Here is an 18,724-nt window from a genome sequence, read left to right as displayed (position 1 = left end):
TCCATGAGCTTCCAACAGGCCTGACATTTAAATCAGATAAAAAATACCCTTTGTGATAAGCAGGCAATCAGGACAGTGTCATTCCTATGGTTGAGTATGAGTTCAGAGAGGAATGGTATCTGTTTTGGTTGCCCAACTGTGAAAATTGTATCTTGTTTAGGATTTAAATCCAAACCAGCATATTAAATGTTAAAAGCCTTGATAACTGTGACAAAATAAAAAAATGTGGATTTATGTTTTCATGTGACTCTCATTGTAAGTGATAAACTATAAAGATTTTTTTTTAGAAATTTCAAGCCAAACACATGTATAAAATCTCTCATTTTTGTGATTTTTTTAAAATCCTGTTTCCACAGTGCAAATCAGTTGCAACCCTGATTTAAATAATTAATTAAACAGAGTTTATGTCTTCCTTATGATACTGAAGGAAGAAGTCAGCATTGTTTGATGAATATATCTTTTAGTCATTGCATATTTTAGTTATGTAGGGAAGAAAATGCCAAGATTTGAAGGACGTGTAATGTTAGCATTTTTTCTTACTTCACTTACTATAACTAAGTATTCCAGTGCCATGAGCTCAGATGTCTTGAGTCAGGCCCCCAAAGAAGCCTTTAAATTCTAAGATCAAAAATATTCTTGGAGCAATTCTTTTGCACCATCTGTTTTTTGAATAGCAGTTTGGCTGCATATGAAAGCTTTTCTCTGTGGCCCTGAGGATTCAGAAATTTTTAAAGAAAGCTAAAAAGATTCTCCCATGTTTACATGAACCTAGTATCTGGGACCCAAAAAGAAGTTTTATAAGACTAGTCATAACATTTCAGTAATACTAAAAATGTTAGTGGTCAGTATTTCTACTTGTAATTTTCAGAATGTCAATTTCTCATAGCAGTAGACAAGATTGAGAAGTAGTCTCAAGTTTTACTGCATTAGCAATATGGCCTGTGTTACTCCCTAACATTAATACAGAACTGTACCTGTAAAAATGTGTTAATGAAGTGTACTCATCATCAGTCTCCTTGAATGGAGAGGTTAAGCTTTTAGAAAATATATTATTCCTTTCATACAGATTTGTTATGCTGTTAAAAAAAAAAAAATTGCTCATTTGTCTTCAATAAAAGTAAATTACTTCTTTGGATATCAGCAGCCTCTAATATGCTCCATGTAAACAGGTGAATAATCTTTTATCCTCAGCAAAAGAGTCAGTGAAGAAAAAATCAGTTACACACTTTCACAACAACCATAAAGGTATAAAATTAGTATAGACATTGCTATATAAGCTTCTGAAAAGTTAGTACTGAAAGATTCGATGGACTGGCCTCCTGGAAGGTCAGTATGATCTCTAAATTAGGGTCTTTCAAAAGTGGGAAGCATGGGAGTGAGTATATGGGTTATAGGTGTAGTAAATGACTTCACATCCAAATTTAAGTCAGTTCTTCAGTAAGGCTGTGACCCATAAACTGCTGTTTTATATCTATAGCATTAATATCGGTTTACATCTCTGGAGATTAATAGCTCTACAATTACCTGAAATAACCATGGCAACAGAGTAAATTTTCACTGGGCACCAGTTGCTCACTAATGGTTGCTGTAATTACAAAGAAACAAGATAATAAAACCCCAGGAATTATTTGTTATCCTTTGACTTCAGTACATTAATTAATACCATGCGGAGTTGAAAGACTCGGGAATCTCAATCATTTTTTCCTTGCTGCAGCACATCAGACTTCTCAGTAACTGCTCTGTAGTCTGCCCCCTTTTTTCGGCACAAGGTAATACTTTAATGAATAACGTGGTATTTGTTGTGAATTGTATTAGACTGTTTTGCATTCTAGAAACATCAAACAATAAGACATGACAAGGTCATGAGACTGAAATAACATTACCTTGGATACTTTGGAAAATCTAAAGCTGTGATTCAGACAGGGACATCTCTGCTTGATGCCTCTCTCCAAATTTTTTGTGATAATTGAAGCGTGACCTGAAACTCTGTGTGTGCGTATGTGTGCATGGTTGTGTGAGTTAGTTTGTTTTCGATGTAGACTGTACAAAAGAAATCTAGCTGCAAGATGAGTTATGGATATTTAACAGTTCCTCTTTGAAGCTGTGTCCTCTTTAAACATTAGAGTTTGAGCCCCAGCTGAAGAACTGGAAGGAAGGCCATTTGTGATCCCTGTCAACTGATAGAAATCAGTACTAGGAAATTCCCTGCTATACTTTTAACCTGTTTAATTATTTTAATTATCACACAGCTTATTGCATTCAGAAAACAACAAGAAATAGCTTAATGTCAAATAAGATCTTGTTCAGCAAGATGAACTAGCTTCGTGGATGACTGATACAGAAGGAAAATGTTAGATGGAATTGGGTTAGATAGGGAAGAAAATGACATTATGTTTCAGGTGTCTGTTAACTAAATGTTGATGGACTAATGCTGTGTCATAATGACAATCCCAGTGGGACAGAGTTAAGGATGCAGATTTGTCTTGTTTGAGAAATCTTAAATTATCTGTGTGATTTCAGAACATCCTCATAGTTCATGGCTTTTGGCTGTGGGTTTCTATGTTGGGGTTTTTTTTTGGTAAATCAACTACACTTTGTATAAGCCTTAGATGGGAAACTGTTTAGTTCCTTAATTTTCTTTGTAATCCATTATTTCAACTATGATTATATATAATTTCTGGAAAAAGAATGAAGGCTTAGACAGGAAATACCACAATCATTACATGTCAGTATTAACATGATGAATCACATTTTGGTATTTGAGAACTGTGACCATTGTCTAAGAGAGTGACTCTTACCCTTCCCCTGATTCCAACCTTCCTCTTTATATTTAAAAATATCATGGTGAGAAAGAAGCTGGTGACAGAAGCTGTGTCAAAAGCCAGCCACCAGCTTCAGTACAGGTAGTGTCCTTAGTGCAGAGTAACTCCATGTAAAGCCCTACTTTGCTGAACAGAGAGCTCATCAGGTGAAGACTTCAAGAGAAGAGCCTGGAGATGGAGGAGCAGATTCATAACTAAAAGCTCTGCTGGAATTGGGACAGAATTCCCTGTACTGGGGATGACGCCTGTGAGCAGGACCATTTATCCCCTTTCCCATTTTGATGCCATTTTAACAATTACTCTGAAGATGGTAGTTACCTTTCCTCACCAGGATGCTGCCTTGCTCCCCAGGCAGCTATCGTCTCTGGCAAATCACTTTTATTTGTCTCCCATCAGCCTCAGAATCCATTAGTACAGAAGACCTGCTTGAGAAGCTGAACAAACTCCCAAAGCTTCTGTCCAACAGCAGCTGGAAGTATAGATGGCTCTTCAGATACTCCCTTTTTCTGTAGACATCCCTTGCAGTTTAACTAGTTCCTGAACATCACAGTCTCTGTGTTGATTCCTGTAGTAATGTGTGGCTCTCTTTGATCCACTTCCTTATGTGACCCCCACCTCCGTTTGGGCAGGGTGTTCACTGAGCTCCACATCTCCTTTCTCTCCCATGGTTCAGTATCAGAGGTATTGTTCTGGAGTGAAAAGGGAAGAAATCTTTCTTTCTGAGACAGTACAGGCACTTGTGAGTTACTGATATTTACTAATTTTGTTTTGTTATCTGAAGCATTTTATCTTAGTGTCTTTTGACTTCTGAAGTCCATAGAAGTGTGTATGTGTCTGCGTGGCATGTTTTCATCATGGCCTAAAGTAAATGTTCAGACTGGAGTCTGAAGTGGGAGAGGTGTAACTCATCTCTGCCTTCCCATATTCAGTAAGTGCAAGCTGATGAGAAAAATCTGGTGTCATCTGAAAGACGCTCTGTCAATTGTCAGCTTGATAGGCTCTTATCTGAAAAGTTTCACAGTGACAAAAGTGAAATACAGAGTAGAAACTAAGCTGCAAGAATACATTTTAGTAGAACTGAGCAGAATTGCTTATGCCAGATGAAATAAGCTAATTACCAAAACAAAAAAGGAGGAGCCTTATAAAACCAAAATTTCAGATGAAACTTTGGCCAGAACTCTTTGAAAGATTAAAATAATAGAGAGAGAGAAAAAAAGAATATTTATACTTGTATCTGTTGTAATAGGACCACTGCTGTAGAATGATGTATGAACATTAATCTAGGAAGGGAACAGGTTTTTTTCCTCATATAATGCACATTGTCCTAGGTAGGACCTACCTAGATAGGACCCGATGAACAAGGCAAGTGGCCCCACTGGAAATACTGTGTATTCAGTGACAGTGATTAATAGTGCTGAAATAAGTACGTCTTTCTGGGACTAGTAAAACAAAACAGAAAAAAAACTAAGGGAGGGAGGGATGAAGCGCCACACCATCCTCCCCAAATAACGTCACAAAGCAGGAAAATTGGAAAAGATAGAATAAGGAGGATTCTCAGTATCTCATGAACTGTTGGAAACTGGCTGCTGCTGAAGATAGATGCAGACAGGGTGCACCCAAGCTCTCGTGACATAGAGTCCTCACATATGTCTTGGTGTGTCCTTCTTGTATACCCTCAGATGAGCTGATGGCCAGATTTATGGTCAGGCGGGAATTGGTCTGTGCTTCCTTGGAACAAATTAATTAGAGTTTTAGGTAACATAAAACTGCCAATGCAGAAGTTCTTGGACACTCCTGGATGTCCTCAATCTCTCCTGATACCTTCCAATAGCGCTATATAGCTACAGCTTCTTGGAAAAGACTTTTTTGCCCATAAAATCATGAGAATGACATGAATAAATAATACGAATAAATGATATGAAGACCCTTTTAAACTGGACATCTATTTTATGGTTGTGTTGCTGGGGACTGAAAGTGATTATGATTCTGTAGAGAAATGCACATCTACTTGAAGTGTATTCATTTTATCAATACTGAAATAAGTGACTTGCAGTTATATTTGCGGTAAAGATTCCTCACACTTTCACTCCCACTTCGCAGAATATGTGTCAGCTACCTCATTTTCTTTTTTATCTTGTGGAAAATCATAACTATGAACTTTTCTCAGAAGTATTACAGGAAATATGTTTGCTATTACTGGTGCTTCAAAATAAATTTAAAAAGAAAAAATACCCAACACAACATTTTTTAAAAATATGAACATATGAACATATACTTGATCATTAAAATTAACATTTTCCACCCAAGAACATTTGATGCTATGTAGCCTATATCATGCAAACAAAACTTAATGCATTTATTTACATTTGTATAGTTGTTACCCAAAAAACTTAACCACCCTCTTATAACTTCCTCTTCCAGTACAGGCTGTTAGCTTGTACTAGATAATGTCATACCACCTTGCTACTATTTTAGTATGTTACTACAGTAGTAATTATCTTGCAGTTGAATTTTTTGTCAAGTGTTGATTTTTAAGGGACTGAGTTATGTGTCCCCATTGCACACAATATCCATTCCTAGAGCCTGTTGGCTTTTTTTTTTTTGACTTACTAGGTTCTTCAGCTGCAGAACTGAACGTCTTCTCTGGCACACAGTGTATGGTGTGGATTTTAAGATGAAACCTGTCTCTATGGATTTTCTGAGTACAGAATAAAACCAGGCTGGATTCTTCCAAGTATGCTGGTAGCACTGGGCTTTTTGGCTACATATAGGGAATGGCAAGCTTTTTCTCTCACTCTCTGCCTCCTCTCTTTCCCCCCAATCCCTCTCCCTGTCTACTCTGATGTCATGTGTGGACAGGGCTGTCCCTTTCCCAGAGGTGAAAGGAACAAAGCTAAGGTGTCAGGGAAGGTCTGAAGGGGATTGTTTTCTGTTCCTCAGTAGTTCCTACCCCATCAGAACCTCCTTCTTCACACTTCTTTCCTAGGACTGATGCATGTTTCTGCCAGTGCCACAGTGCTAATGCCTGCCTTGCTTTAGCACCTACCTGTGAAGAAGCTCATTTACTTTTCGTACCTCTCCCAGTTAACCCTCAAGTAGGTAGGGAAAGTCATTCACATAGCATTGTCCCACCTCTGGGAGGAGAGGTGAAGGTAGAGGCATAGTCTCACTGTGCAGAGAACGGAACAGTGCAGGCTGGAAAATATAAAACTGCCTTCACAATACTATGTCACCGTAGCAGGATGGGTGTCTAGCAATTTTAATTCTCTATCTGGCAAAATGTGAAGTTTAATCCATGATGTGGTTGTTTTACAGGTATACTTATTGTCTGTTAGTGGACTCAAGGTGCTGTTAAGAGAGGAGCTAAAGTTCTGTCTTTTTATATTCTGGAGCAAGTATTGCTTGTTAGAGGATATGAACTAGAATTTCACCAGTGTAGTATGTTTGCTGAGTGGCCAATAGCAGGTGCTTGGGGAGACAATGTAGAGAACAAAGAAAATGTAGAAGAATTTTTATTTGTATAAACTTCTTGCAATTAGTAGCTGAAGGACTGCATGAACCAGAGTTGCATCTAGATCATGGCATTTAATAACCACTGATACTAATGAATGATGGGGCAAATTGCTTTTTAATATACCTCTACTGTTGGCTCCAACGGCTCAGTTTCATCTTCAAATCTTACTCATTTTAAGGTAAGTTTTATGAGACATTGTGTCTCTGTGCTTGCTGTGGCAAGAAGTTCTAATACATTCTGGAAGGAAAAAGGTACTACTTGTTATTTGTTATTTTAAATATCATGTGCTCATGTTATCCACCCTGACTGATGTTCTCATGCAGGAGTGGAATGAACTGTTCCTTTCACAGAAGTACACATTCCTAATCATTCACTGTGCTGAGGACCAACACATCAAATAAATTATACCCATCTCTGCATTATCACAACTAAAGTTCTTGTCCATCAGCTTCAATAATATAAAGTTGTACTGCCAGACCTGGAATTGATTTATATCAGTTTATTTTAGTACCAAATTCTTTACTTTCTCTATGAGCCTTGTTGTTGGTACCACCATAATTTATATCACATATGCCCCAAATCTGTAGATAATTAATTTCCTGTAGCACTCCCAGTTTCTCTTTGGTTCTCTTTTGTGCATTCATACATGAACAACCAGAATCTGCCCTGTGGTAAGTAAGATAAATTGCCTAAATATGTGCATCGAATGCCATTTCAGATACTCGAGGGTATCCATCTGGCTTCCAGCTGCTGCCTTGGAAAGGCACAGGTTCTCTGTCATATGCATATTCTGCATATCTGTGCGAATGTCTCCCATATTTTAGGATATCTAAAACATTGATAAGAACCTGTGTTTACAGCAACTGGATGCAATCTTGTTTTATTGTCCTAATCTTGAACTGAGACATTTAAGGTAATCATAAAGAGAAGTCTTTTCAGATTTTGAATAGGTGTAAGACAATAATAATTTGTTATTTTAGTAACCACACTGCTCATTGTTTGAAAATGTCTGCAGTATGGGGATTGAGCAGATAATGGCTTCATTTATCACAAACTTTACATAGTTTGATACAGTATGTACTCCTCTGTCTGCCTTTTGTTAATTCTGATTAGTTGTTTATAATTCTCTTGTATTTTTTTTCAAGTATTAAATGTTTTATCAGCTTGCATTTACTCTTTGCATTGATTCGATTTCAACCTATTTAATTTGTCTAATTGAAATACTTATCAGTGACAAATTTCTTGTCTCATTTTAGAAATGCATTCTTATTCTCAGAGAACTCTCAGTTCAAATGGTTACTCTTTTTCTTTCCACTTTACTGAGAACAATTTAATTCATGTACACCTCTGTAGTACTTTTTCCTTTTAGTAGCTAATTAAAATGAAATGCTAATTAAAAAAAGAAATCTGAACCCCCAACTCTAGCACTTGGAAATAATTGTATAAATTAATGAAATAAGGGTTGATCCTATAAACCTGGGGAGGCTTCCAGTATAGCCAAATTTGAACAGATGGTGCGTTCTGTAGTTTTTGATACACAACAGTTAACTGTATTATAGTGTACAATAAACTGTTTGACTTCCATTCACCTAAATATACCCTTGAATCCATGCAGACTGCATTAGGATTTGTAATAGATAAAACAGCCTATGTGGAGCATCTCAAAGGATGAAGACAGCCTAAGTAATTTTCATTTCAGTTTAAAAAATGAAATTAATATCAAGCCACTAAAATCTGGTGAAATAACAGATTTGTATCTGGTATCAAGCTTTGTAATGAAATCAGCTCCACTAGAGTTGGAATATTCTGTAAATGGCAATCGTGAGACTCATCAGCACAACCTTTTCCACACTTTTGTCAAGGCATTGAAGTAGCTGTGCCTCATACTAAGTAAATTTTTATTGAAGGTTTTCATATAAGAAAAATCCAAGGTTGTTGTTTTAATTTATCAGATTTATTTTTTTTAAATAAGGCTCACCATTATTCTTAATTTAGGAACTGTTACAGATTAGTCACTTTAATATGCAGTTGGCCACTACTACACGTGAACTTGTGGTGTTCCAGTCATTCCACTTTTCCACTACCTGAGATGTAAAGAGAACAACTTCACTGAATGGTATCCGGGCAAGTGTACTTTATAACCTCACATGGAACTGAGATTACAGTTTGCACTAAGAGCAGGGATGTTTTAGATTGATGTGAAATGTAACTTGATAAAGTAGGAACATGCAGGATAAGGTAGTTGCTGAGCAGCATCTTAAGAATATAAAGGTACATGTTTAAGAATTTCTTCAGAAGAATGTGAATTTTCAAGTTCAGTGCACAAAGGACCTGTCATAAACCAGTTGTTTATCAGAAAGAGTCCTCCTTGACATCAGTGTAAGGCATTAAAAATTCAAAAGGATCCATTACATCCTTGATTCTGAATTAAATGCCTCATGCATTTTATTTTTTTTCTTCTCTAAATAACATTTCTGGCTAGTTTAAGATGTATTTTGAAAGGCTTATAAACAGCTGAGGTCACAGACACATTGCTTCTGTAATGTTTAGCTAATGTGCTAGTTTAACACCCAGAGTTGTTTAATGCTGCTGGCTGTAAACTGGGAAGGAGGAGGGAGAATGTCTTTCAGTACCAGATTATTGCTTTATATCTACAATAAGTAAATGTGTCCTTAGGCTTAATAAAATGTAACATTGTTTTATATCATGATTATGGATTGTCTTCAAATAAATGGTAATAGAACTATTCTACAAAGCATCCTTCTATAGGGTTTATAGAAGATTATTTATTTAGGCTGATTTTGGAGTGATTTTGAAGTGGGATCTATTTATCCACCATTCATTGTTTCAAAAAATCTAAGGGACTTGGAATGCAACACAGCAAAGACTGAAGCTTTTAGGTGACCACATCATACTTACAGCTGTTAAAAGGATGTCCAGTAGTAGACAAATGTTTATGACTTGAAAAACTCAGGACACCAGTTGAGGTGCACAATCCAGTATTTCTTTCTCCGTATTTTGAACCACGTCATTGGACGTAGCCACAGCTCTGCTGTCAGGACAATGTAATTGCTTCATGCTGTGATGTCTTTGAAGGAGTAGAAGAGTGGATGGAGCTCTGTCTCCATGTGTTTCTAACTGTATCTTCTCTTTGTTCCCTTTTGGTTAAGTAGTAAAGAGAAATGATGCTTTCACTAACAGTTAGTATAACTAACTGTTATACTAACAATGAGACTGAACTGCTGGTGTTTCCTTTACAGAATGAGGACATTAAATGAGTTGTATTTCCCTATTTTGGTTTACCTTTTTAACTGCAAAAGAGTGTGATTTCAAAACAAGTCTGTAAACCTTTTGAACAATGCTTCATTGTGAAATTTGAAATTTTCCTTCCACTTATCAGTCTACAGTTATAAATCAGAAAAAAAATTAAAAAGGCTTTCTAAAAGTATTCTGGAATTGCTCAGCAAAGAGATAGACTTCAGAAACAGATCTCAAAATAAGTTATTAACTATGTTTATATATTAAAAAAAAGAGATTAAAAAAAGGGTTAGCACACGTGATTATCCACAGTTAGCCAGACTTATTAGTTATTCTTGGAATTCTACCATATACTTCTGTTTTAGGCATCCAGAATATATTAAAAATTTAGTTAGTATAGTGACAGATTGAATACAATTACCTAAGTCAATCATGGGTTAAAATTATGCATGGCAACATAACCACACAGAGAATAAAATGTGAAAAGGCCCAAAGGCGCGGTTCCCTCACTGCTCTTTAACTACCTTGTTAAATGATTGTTGACAAATGATGACAAAAAAAATTAAATTAGTGAAATTATTTAAAGAAATGTGGGCTGCTTTGTATTATCTGAGGTGTTCTACAATAGCATTACAGGGATATTTTTCCTAAGCAAAAGTAACATTTTTCCTATGATGATGCCCAATAAATGTGGTTCCCGGATGAGGATATACAAGTTCATTCTCTAAGACAAATACTCTATCCAAGAACTATTCAGTGTGGTTTCCACAAATCTTTTTATCTAATCTGGAATTTATATAACCTGGGCTCACTACCCCAGGTCAGTGTTGTACTCTGTATTACTTTCTCTCCACAGTGTGTTGCATTTAGATTTAGCAGTCAGTCCTCAATGACCATTAAGTGGAGCAATTAAACACTTAATGTCTTAAACTAGAACTAATATGTAATTCCCTGTAATGGTAATGATACATTATGAGCATATGTGGCAGTACAGTAGCAAATATCGAGTGCTCAGTTCTGCATATCTGGTTGTCAAAAAAAGAGGCACTTGGACAACTCGGTGGCATTTGTTAGTGTTACATACCAAATCTAGACGTGCCTCCACCTATGCTATTAGTTATGATCAGCTACAGTGTTTCTTCACGTGGTTTAATTATCTGGTCTCTATGAAGTGTTAATCAGTTTTTCCGCAGAAGTATTCACTTTAATTTGATGGACTATCCAACAAAGTATGTTTCCTTAGAAAACCTTTTCATTTTGTGGACTTTCCATTCTCAGATGAATGGTTCATCCAGATCATCCACCAGGGTATATTTTTCTTCAGATGAAATTAATGTTTTTTAAGAACACTAATTAATCATTGGTGATTTGTTTATAGACTGAGGCCTCTAGTTCCATTCTGCCCTTACACCTTCAAGGCTTCTGCTACCATCTTGCATTCATAATTTTGGGAACTTGGTAAAATCCCCAGTTTTTCTTCAAATGTCTTTAAGCTTTGCTTTCCTGATTATGTAGCTAATGATTTATTAGCACAGTCCAGCCATGCATACTTCCTTGTTTTTGGTTCATTAAATGTTTTATTTCACAAAGCAACAAGGAACTAAAAGACATATATAAGTCATAAGACATAAGACATAGATGAAAATAATGGTCTGGTACTGCTTGAGAACAGTATCTACTGGTTATGGCAGCATTGCTAGAGTATAATCAAATTTACTTCACAGCAGGCACTGTGACTGTTACTGTACTTTGTAAAATCTGCTATTCAGCATAGGAGTAGTGAGTTCTTCCCATTGTCTGGGGGTCTGAATCTTCTGTGATTTATTCCATCTTTTAACAAACTTAATTTTATTAACTCATGAGAGGTTGTTTTAAATTCTGCCATATGAGAAAGATCTTGTTCCACTCACTTGGAGTGACAGCTGAATTCAGCAGGATGCTATGTCCCTATCAACTGAGGTGCACAGCATGAGATGCTATTATGCTCTAGTTGAGAACACCACTACATCAAAGAGAAAGATGATTCTGCCCTGTACTATAGTCTGTCTCTTTGTACATGATATCTCTAAAACCAGCAATAGATCATAAACTCACATGTTACTGCTGAGCATAAGAACATCTGAAGTTCCCATTGGTCTTAAGGGATACAAAGGACATTTTGTATCTATTGGTAAAAAATAACTGTTCTTTCCATGAGCTCTTCAAATGTTGACAAGTAAAAAAGATGAATTCCATCATTACTTGAGAATAATAATTTGGAGGTTACCTCCACACTTACATATCAACAACAGCTGAGTATGTGTTTATTGGGTGGAAGAAATTTATTGGATCAACTTGCTACTTGAGCAGTGAAGAAAAATTTCATTGCTTGGAAAATTGTAGACTGGGGTTTTTCTTGCCCTTCATTCTGTCAAATGAATTGGGAGCAAAGCACAAAGAGCTTTGCAAAATTTTGTGTTGAGTCTCTTGTATCTTCATGGGGTCTTAAGTCTTTATCACACATAATTTTTTGATACTCCTCTTCCATGGTTGCTCACATCTAATTTTTTCAGCCAGAGTTTTGCTGGCAGAACTGTGAAATTGGCCCAGTAGTTAATGTGCCACTTGTCACTCTCAAAGCACTGTTTATTTCACTGGATATCAGTTTTGTATGAAACCTGATATACAAAAGAACACAATACTTTATGCGAGACAGACAGGCATACAAGAAGAGGTATTTCTGCTGAAATTCTGTGGTATGTAGCTTGCCGTTCCCACTTCTACTGGCTAGCTTCTGCTTGATATGTACCCAGAATTTCAAGCTTTGTTTTGCATTCTCTGGGAACCACTCACAGTGGACTTAGTGCCTCTAGGTGCTGCATTAACAAGTCTTATTACTGTAGGAATTTACTATGAACTGGATATTCTGCTTTTCTTGGTTGTTCATGCAGAGAAACGTGAAAACACTAGGGGTGGGTTTTGTGGTGGTTTGGGTTTTTTCCACAGTAAAGATAGATTTCATTCTCCCTTCACTGAAATAGAACTTTAACACACTTGAATTTGTCTTCAGTGGACCTCAACTATAAATATGATTCACCTATACATATGAATTTGGGATATGGATGAAAATTACATTCTTTGTGTAGTTTTTGAAAAGTCTCTGTAGCAGTGCAGATCCTTGATGTCACCTTGAGGGAATTCATCAAAATGTGTTCTAATTTGGCTGGCCTGGTTGCCAAGGTAGACATGTGGTTTTCAATCTTTGAACATTTTGTTGATCGAAGTAAAAACAGAGTGTCAATTTGTAACTTTTGACAGCTTCAGCAACAGCCCTTTCTGTCAGGCAGTGTCATGTATAGAGGAGAGACCAACAAGCACAGCTGCTATCCTTAATTTATTTTGATAAAACACTTTTACACAGGTGGTCAGTGCTAGAAACTGATCACATTAACTGTGACCAGATTTAGACACTTGTATCTCAAGGTCTTTTATGAGTGTTGGGTCCTAAATTGATGATATTAATTTCATTTTCATACTTAACAGGGAAATTTATGAAGTTCATTACAAGATTGCTATTTTGTGCCTACTGCACTGTATTCACAGTGAAACTGTGCCCTTTTGCAAGTCAAAAGGAATTTCTCCATTTCTGTTTTATCACAGAAATGCCTAATGTTCTGTATTATACACACACAAAAAACCAACCAACCAACCAAAGAGATTGCAAACGATTGTCTTTTTAAATTGTTTTAATTAACTCATAGATAAGAGTAAATTTTGTGATGATGATAACAGACATTTTCTCTTTGTGAGGTTTTTGGATTTGTTACCATACTAGCTTTGCATTACAAAGAACTTGCTCAAGCTCTAATTAGTATTTTCCCTCCAAAATATATTTTCTGGAAAATTACCTTAAAGGTATTTAGCCCAATTCCTTTTCAATTTTTTTCAGGGAGTGCTGGAACACCTGTTATCTTCAATGAAAATGGAGATGCTCCTGGACGTTATGACATTTTTCAGTATCAAATAACCAACAAGAGTACAGAATACAAAGTAATTGGACAGTGGACTAACCAACTTCATCTAAATGTAAGTACTACTTTGATTATGATGCTGACATTGGAGAATACTCATTTGAGTATTACATTATTTCAAAACACTTAGAAAATGTTGATGATTTATTCTCTGTCAGTTGGCAGAAGAAAGCTCTTGCATTATCTTATTGAGAAGACAGTGAATGATAGCACAATAACCCGAACCAAATTCTTTATATTTTAAAGTATGTTGGGTTGTGTATTTACCTGTTCCTCTAAATAATATTTTAGAATCATTATTTATCTGATATTCCTCAGACTGATTATTAAGTTAGGCAGGGAAATAGTAACTCATCCTTCAAAAGAGGGTGTCAGACAAAATAATAGGTACATAGATATTGCCCAGGTATTTCAAATAATACAAGGGGATGGAAATATATTTAGTAAAACAGAAGTCTCGATTCTAACCACTTCTGATTTACTTGAAACACTGGGATGATGAGCTACTGTAATAAAAATATTTCTTGAATTTAAAGGGAGAATTTGAAGTTTTTCTATATAGTTAACTAGGATTAGTATAGTCCTAGTAATTAAGTAATACATTATTACTTAATAGCAGAAGAAACAAAAGACACAACTTACCCATTCTTAGGAGGTGTTTCGAATTGCTGCCTTAATATGTTCTGCAAGTTTTGTGGTAGTTAAGACCCACCTGTGTATGGAATTATCTTTGTTTTGAAAATCACCATCCCAGTAAGATTCAGAGAAGGTAATATGCAATATTTGTATGACAGCTAAGCATCAGCAACAGCTGTAACTTGAGAAGTTTCTGGGTCCAAGGCACTTTTTTCTGTCAGAAGATGGCTCCATGTGAGGAGAGTTACAATGATGAGAAAAGCAAAATGAAGTTAACCTGCTTCCTTGTTAGCTGTGCAGTGTTTACAGAGCTTATGTGAGGTATGTTCGTCATTTGGGTAGCTCTGCAAATGTGAAATTTCAAGTTTTGTTTTGCTAAGGGCTGATGAGAAGGGCAACAGTGTGAATTGATGACTCGATTCACCAAAGGGAGTTTATGCAGTGACTTTAATCAAATGATAAAAAACAGGTTTCAACCATCTCTAGTTTTCCATGTGAGAAGTTCCTGAAGAAGAGTAACAAAGACAGTGTAGTAAATATTTACAAATGATTCTCCTGTTGAGACTATTTTGCAATAATTATCTGAGTGCTACCCACAGTAAAACATATGATGGTTCCCCATTTTCAGCCACAGCTGTTAAACTGCTTTACCATATCTACCATTGAGTATCTATATCTACTTGGCAAGGACTTATTTATTTAATTCTTCTGCCCAAATAGAAAAAACCCTACCAACAGAAACTGTGTGTAGCAGATTGTGTGGCAGTGTTATCTCCCTCTGCTAACCTGATATCTGTCTGTTGAAAGCCATGAAAGGGAAAAAAAAAGGTTAAACAAGTTTAAAGATTAATACTAATTTATGGAAAACACTAGAGTTAGACCCTTATCATAACTATTATGGCATACATTCCAGATCTTCATAATTGCTACACTTTTCTGAAAAGTTAGTGTTTATTAAGTGAACTGTAGAACTGATACATACATTTTGCACAATTGTTAGTACTAACAGCTGTTACATAGTAGTAGCTAAAAGCTACCTTAAAATTTGCTTCAATTTTAATTCCATTCCATTCTGTCTTTTTTTATCCCCCCTAGACTGCTGAATTTTTCATTAAGCCTGTAGCTTTTCAGTCCCATTATTTCTGCTGAGGTATGTGTACTCCAGGGAGTTCTATGAAATATGATTACATCAGCTGCTACCCAGACTACCGAAACCACACCATGCACACAACCACATTGACCACAAAGCTAACAGGAAAGGATTCATCTAAGGACGCCCCTTGTTAACTCTCATTAAGAATGGATGTGTTAGGATGTTCTTTGCCTCTCTTTTTTTGTCTCTTTTTTCACCTCCATGACCTCACATGCTGGATACAACTGGTTGTCCAAATTTGCGGGCAAGCTAGTGTGTGGAGTCATGAAGATGCGAATGAGCCAGCACATGTCATTGCAGTGGGTGTTTCTGCTCCCAGCCTCGTGCCATGGCCCCACTTTTGTCCCACCATCCCCTGCTCTGCTGCACACCCCCTGCTCACATGGACCAGGGTGTGGGCAGGCACACAGGGCTCAGTCCCATCCTGCACAGTGCAACTGGATTGATTCAGCAAGGAGATGTTTCTCTCCCAACCTTTCACTCCTGATCTTTTTCTAAACCCTGGAAGATTTCTAAAGGGATGACTGGGCTTTATTTCTTAAAGTTTGTCGGGGCTTGAAATGCTGGATGTCGATCTCCAATGGTGTCTTCAGACTCTGGTACAGTAACAATGAAGAAAGAAGTCATAATAGGGGTGGTACAGTTCATTTCCATCTATATCTATATTCACCAAACTTAGTATGTGTTGATGGTAGTTATGCCACATGATGAACTGCTGTGGCAAAGCTGTTGCCTCTTCTCACTAGACAAAATGTACTAAAACCAAGTAATATTTGTGAATGATTGTCAATACTCCAAATCATCATATTGCAAATTAGGTAGTGCTTTTGATTCCCAATGAATCAGAGGGAACATAGTGTATGTTTACATTGGTTTTAGTGAAAACATCTATATTATTGAAGGCAAAGCAGTATTAAGATGGTGGAGCACTTTTTAGCTTGCTGTTCTATAAAAGAGATGCTTTTAAAATATAATACTTCTCCCACTGCATCCTTCTTTCTCCTGCAGTTTCCTCTTAATGAAGACACATGTAATTATGATTTTTAGTCAATCTCTGTGAGCTAGATATCCTTTATAGATACTTCGACTGCTGTTTTTACAGCTATTTTTTCCTCAAATTGTGTGGTAACATGTTGTACCTATGATGTGTTTATGATTGTGTTAATCTATACAGCTGATACTGTGCTTCATAAAATTTATAGCTTTTATTCATCTCTTTATTTTCTATGACAGAAAAATGAATCATGAAAGTTCCAGGCTTGTAGAACAGTTCAACCTTTGGAACAATTAATGTAACTACGATTAGAACATGACTTGCATCTAAATAACTGAATCAAAAGGTTTCCTTTTTTCTTGATGATTTTTTTTTGTTATTTAATTTTCATTTTTGTTTTTCTTTTCCTTAAGATGCTCTTTGATATTTTCTTTGTCAGGTTTTGGCTGCGGGTTTCTGTTGTGTGGGCTATGGCTCCTTACCTGGTGGCTAGCCCTGGTCCTGTCTCTGACCCTGACCCTCAGGATTCAGGATTCCTCTGCTGGTGTCTTCGGTTCCTCAAAGTTTTCACTGACTCTGCAGGGTCCTTGTGGTCAAGCTTCAGACTTCTTCCTTTCCTGGTGCAGTGCTGGCTTTCTCTTTGGACAGAAAGTGCTGACTCTTGCTAGATAAAGATTGTATCATGCTCCCTACAGGGCTCTGTCAGCAGGCTTCACCAGCTGCAGAGGCCCTCTGGCTGCAATGTTGGTTTCTCCCTGTAGTCCTCAGTAACATTAATGCACTCTTTCAGGCAGACTAAGCTTTCAGATTTCCTCTGAAGCAGCTATTGCTTCCAGATGTAGGAACTTCATGATTACTGATCAGAACTACTCTTGTGATTCTTAAAAACCAAACACGTGTGACAATGCTGAGAGATACAGTATAGAAGTTAAACGAAAAAAGAATAATGAACTTAAAAATTTTAAATTTTGTGTGATTTTTGAGTCTGAATAAGGTATCTTAATCTTTCACAGATACAAGGACACTCTGGAAGCATATATTTAGAAACATCAAACTATAATCTCAAGGAATCTTATTCTTTTATACATTTATAATATATATACAATTATATATATGTGAAGCTCAAGGGCAGCCTTGGCTGCAGTGACTATGAAAGGAGTTCAAGATCCTTAGGGCAGCAAGGAGGGTGCACAGCAAGCTTGCTACCCCGGACTTCATGAGAACAGACTTTGATCTCTTCAGGGATCTGCTTGGTAGAATACCATGGGATAAAACTCTGGAGGGAGGAGGGGGCCCAAGAAAGCTGGTTAATATTCAAGGATAACCTCTTCCAAGCTCAGGAGTCATGCATCCCAACAAAGAAGGCAGGTCAGAATACCAGGAGGCCTGCATGGATGAACAAGGAGCTTGTGGACAAGCTCGGTCATAAAAAGGAAGCCTACAGAGGGTGAAACAAAGACAGGTAGCCTGGGAGGAATACAGATAAACTGTCCGAGCAGTCGCCAAAGCCTTGATAGAATTAAATCTGTCCAGGGACGTCAAGAGCAACAAGAAAAACTTCTATAGGTGCGTCAGTGATAAAAGAAAGACTAGGGAAAATGTGGGCCCTCTCTGGAAGGAAATGGGAGACTTGGTTACCTGGGATATGGAGAAGGCTGAGGTACTCAATGAAATTTTAGCTTCAGTCTTCACTGGCAAGTACTTCAGCCACACCACCCAAGTTGCAGAACACAATGGCAGGGACTTGGAGAAGGACGAACTGCCCACTGTAGGAGAAGATCAGGTTCAAGACCTAAGGAACCTGAAGGTGTGCAAGTCCATGGGTCCTGATGAGTAGCATCCACGGGTCCTGATGAGTAGCATCCACAGGTCCTGAGGGAACTGGCGAGTGAAGTGGCTAAGCCACTATCCATCATATTTGAGAAGTCATGACAGTCTGGTGAAGTTCCCACCCACTGGAAAAGGGGAAACATAACCCCCATTTTTAAAAAGGTAAATAAAGAGGACCCAGGGAATTACAGGCCAGTCAGTCTTACCTCTGTGCCCAGCAAGATCATGGAGCGTATCCTCCTGGAAACTGTGCTAGGGCACATGGAAAATAAAGAGATCACTGGTGACAACCAACATGGCTTCACTAAAGGCAAATCATGCCTGACAAATTCGGTGGCCTTCTATGATGGGGTTACAGCACTGGTCAATAAGGGAAGAGCAAGTGACGTCACCTACCTGGACTTGTGCAAAGCATTTGACACTGTCCCACATGACATCCTTGTCTCTATTTTGGAGACACATGGATTTGACAGATGGACCACTCGGTGGATAAGGAATTGACTGGAT

At 37.2% G+C, this 18,724-nt stretch overlaps 1 protein-coding gene across 5 annotated transcripts in view; it reads left to right on the top strand.

Annotated features, from left to right (window-relative positions):
• Positions 1-18,724, top strand: part of GRM8 (glutamate metabotropic receptor 8) — a 362,097-nt gene that overhangs the window by 274,568 nt on the left and 68,805 nt on the right. For all 5 annotated transcript variants that reach the window (XM_074827653.1, XM_074827656.1, XM_074827654.1 and 2 more), the window contains one exon: positions 13,523-13,659. In XM_074827653.1, coding sequence (XP_074683754.1) covers positions 13,523-13,659 — 137 coding nt within the window. The remainder of the gene's footprint in view (positions 1-13,522; positions 13,660-18,724) is intronic.

The sequence above is a fragment of the Strix aluco genome, chromosome 5 (assembly GCF_031877795.1).
Source record: "Strix aluco isolate bStrAlu1 chromosome 5, bStrAlu1.hap1, whole genome shotgun sequence".
NCBI lineage: Eukaryota > Metazoa > Chordata > Aves > Strigiformes > Strigidae > Strix > Strix aluco.
The sequence above is the reverse complement of the archived record's forward strand: the minus strand, read 5'-3'. Positions and strand labels throughout refer to the sequence as shown.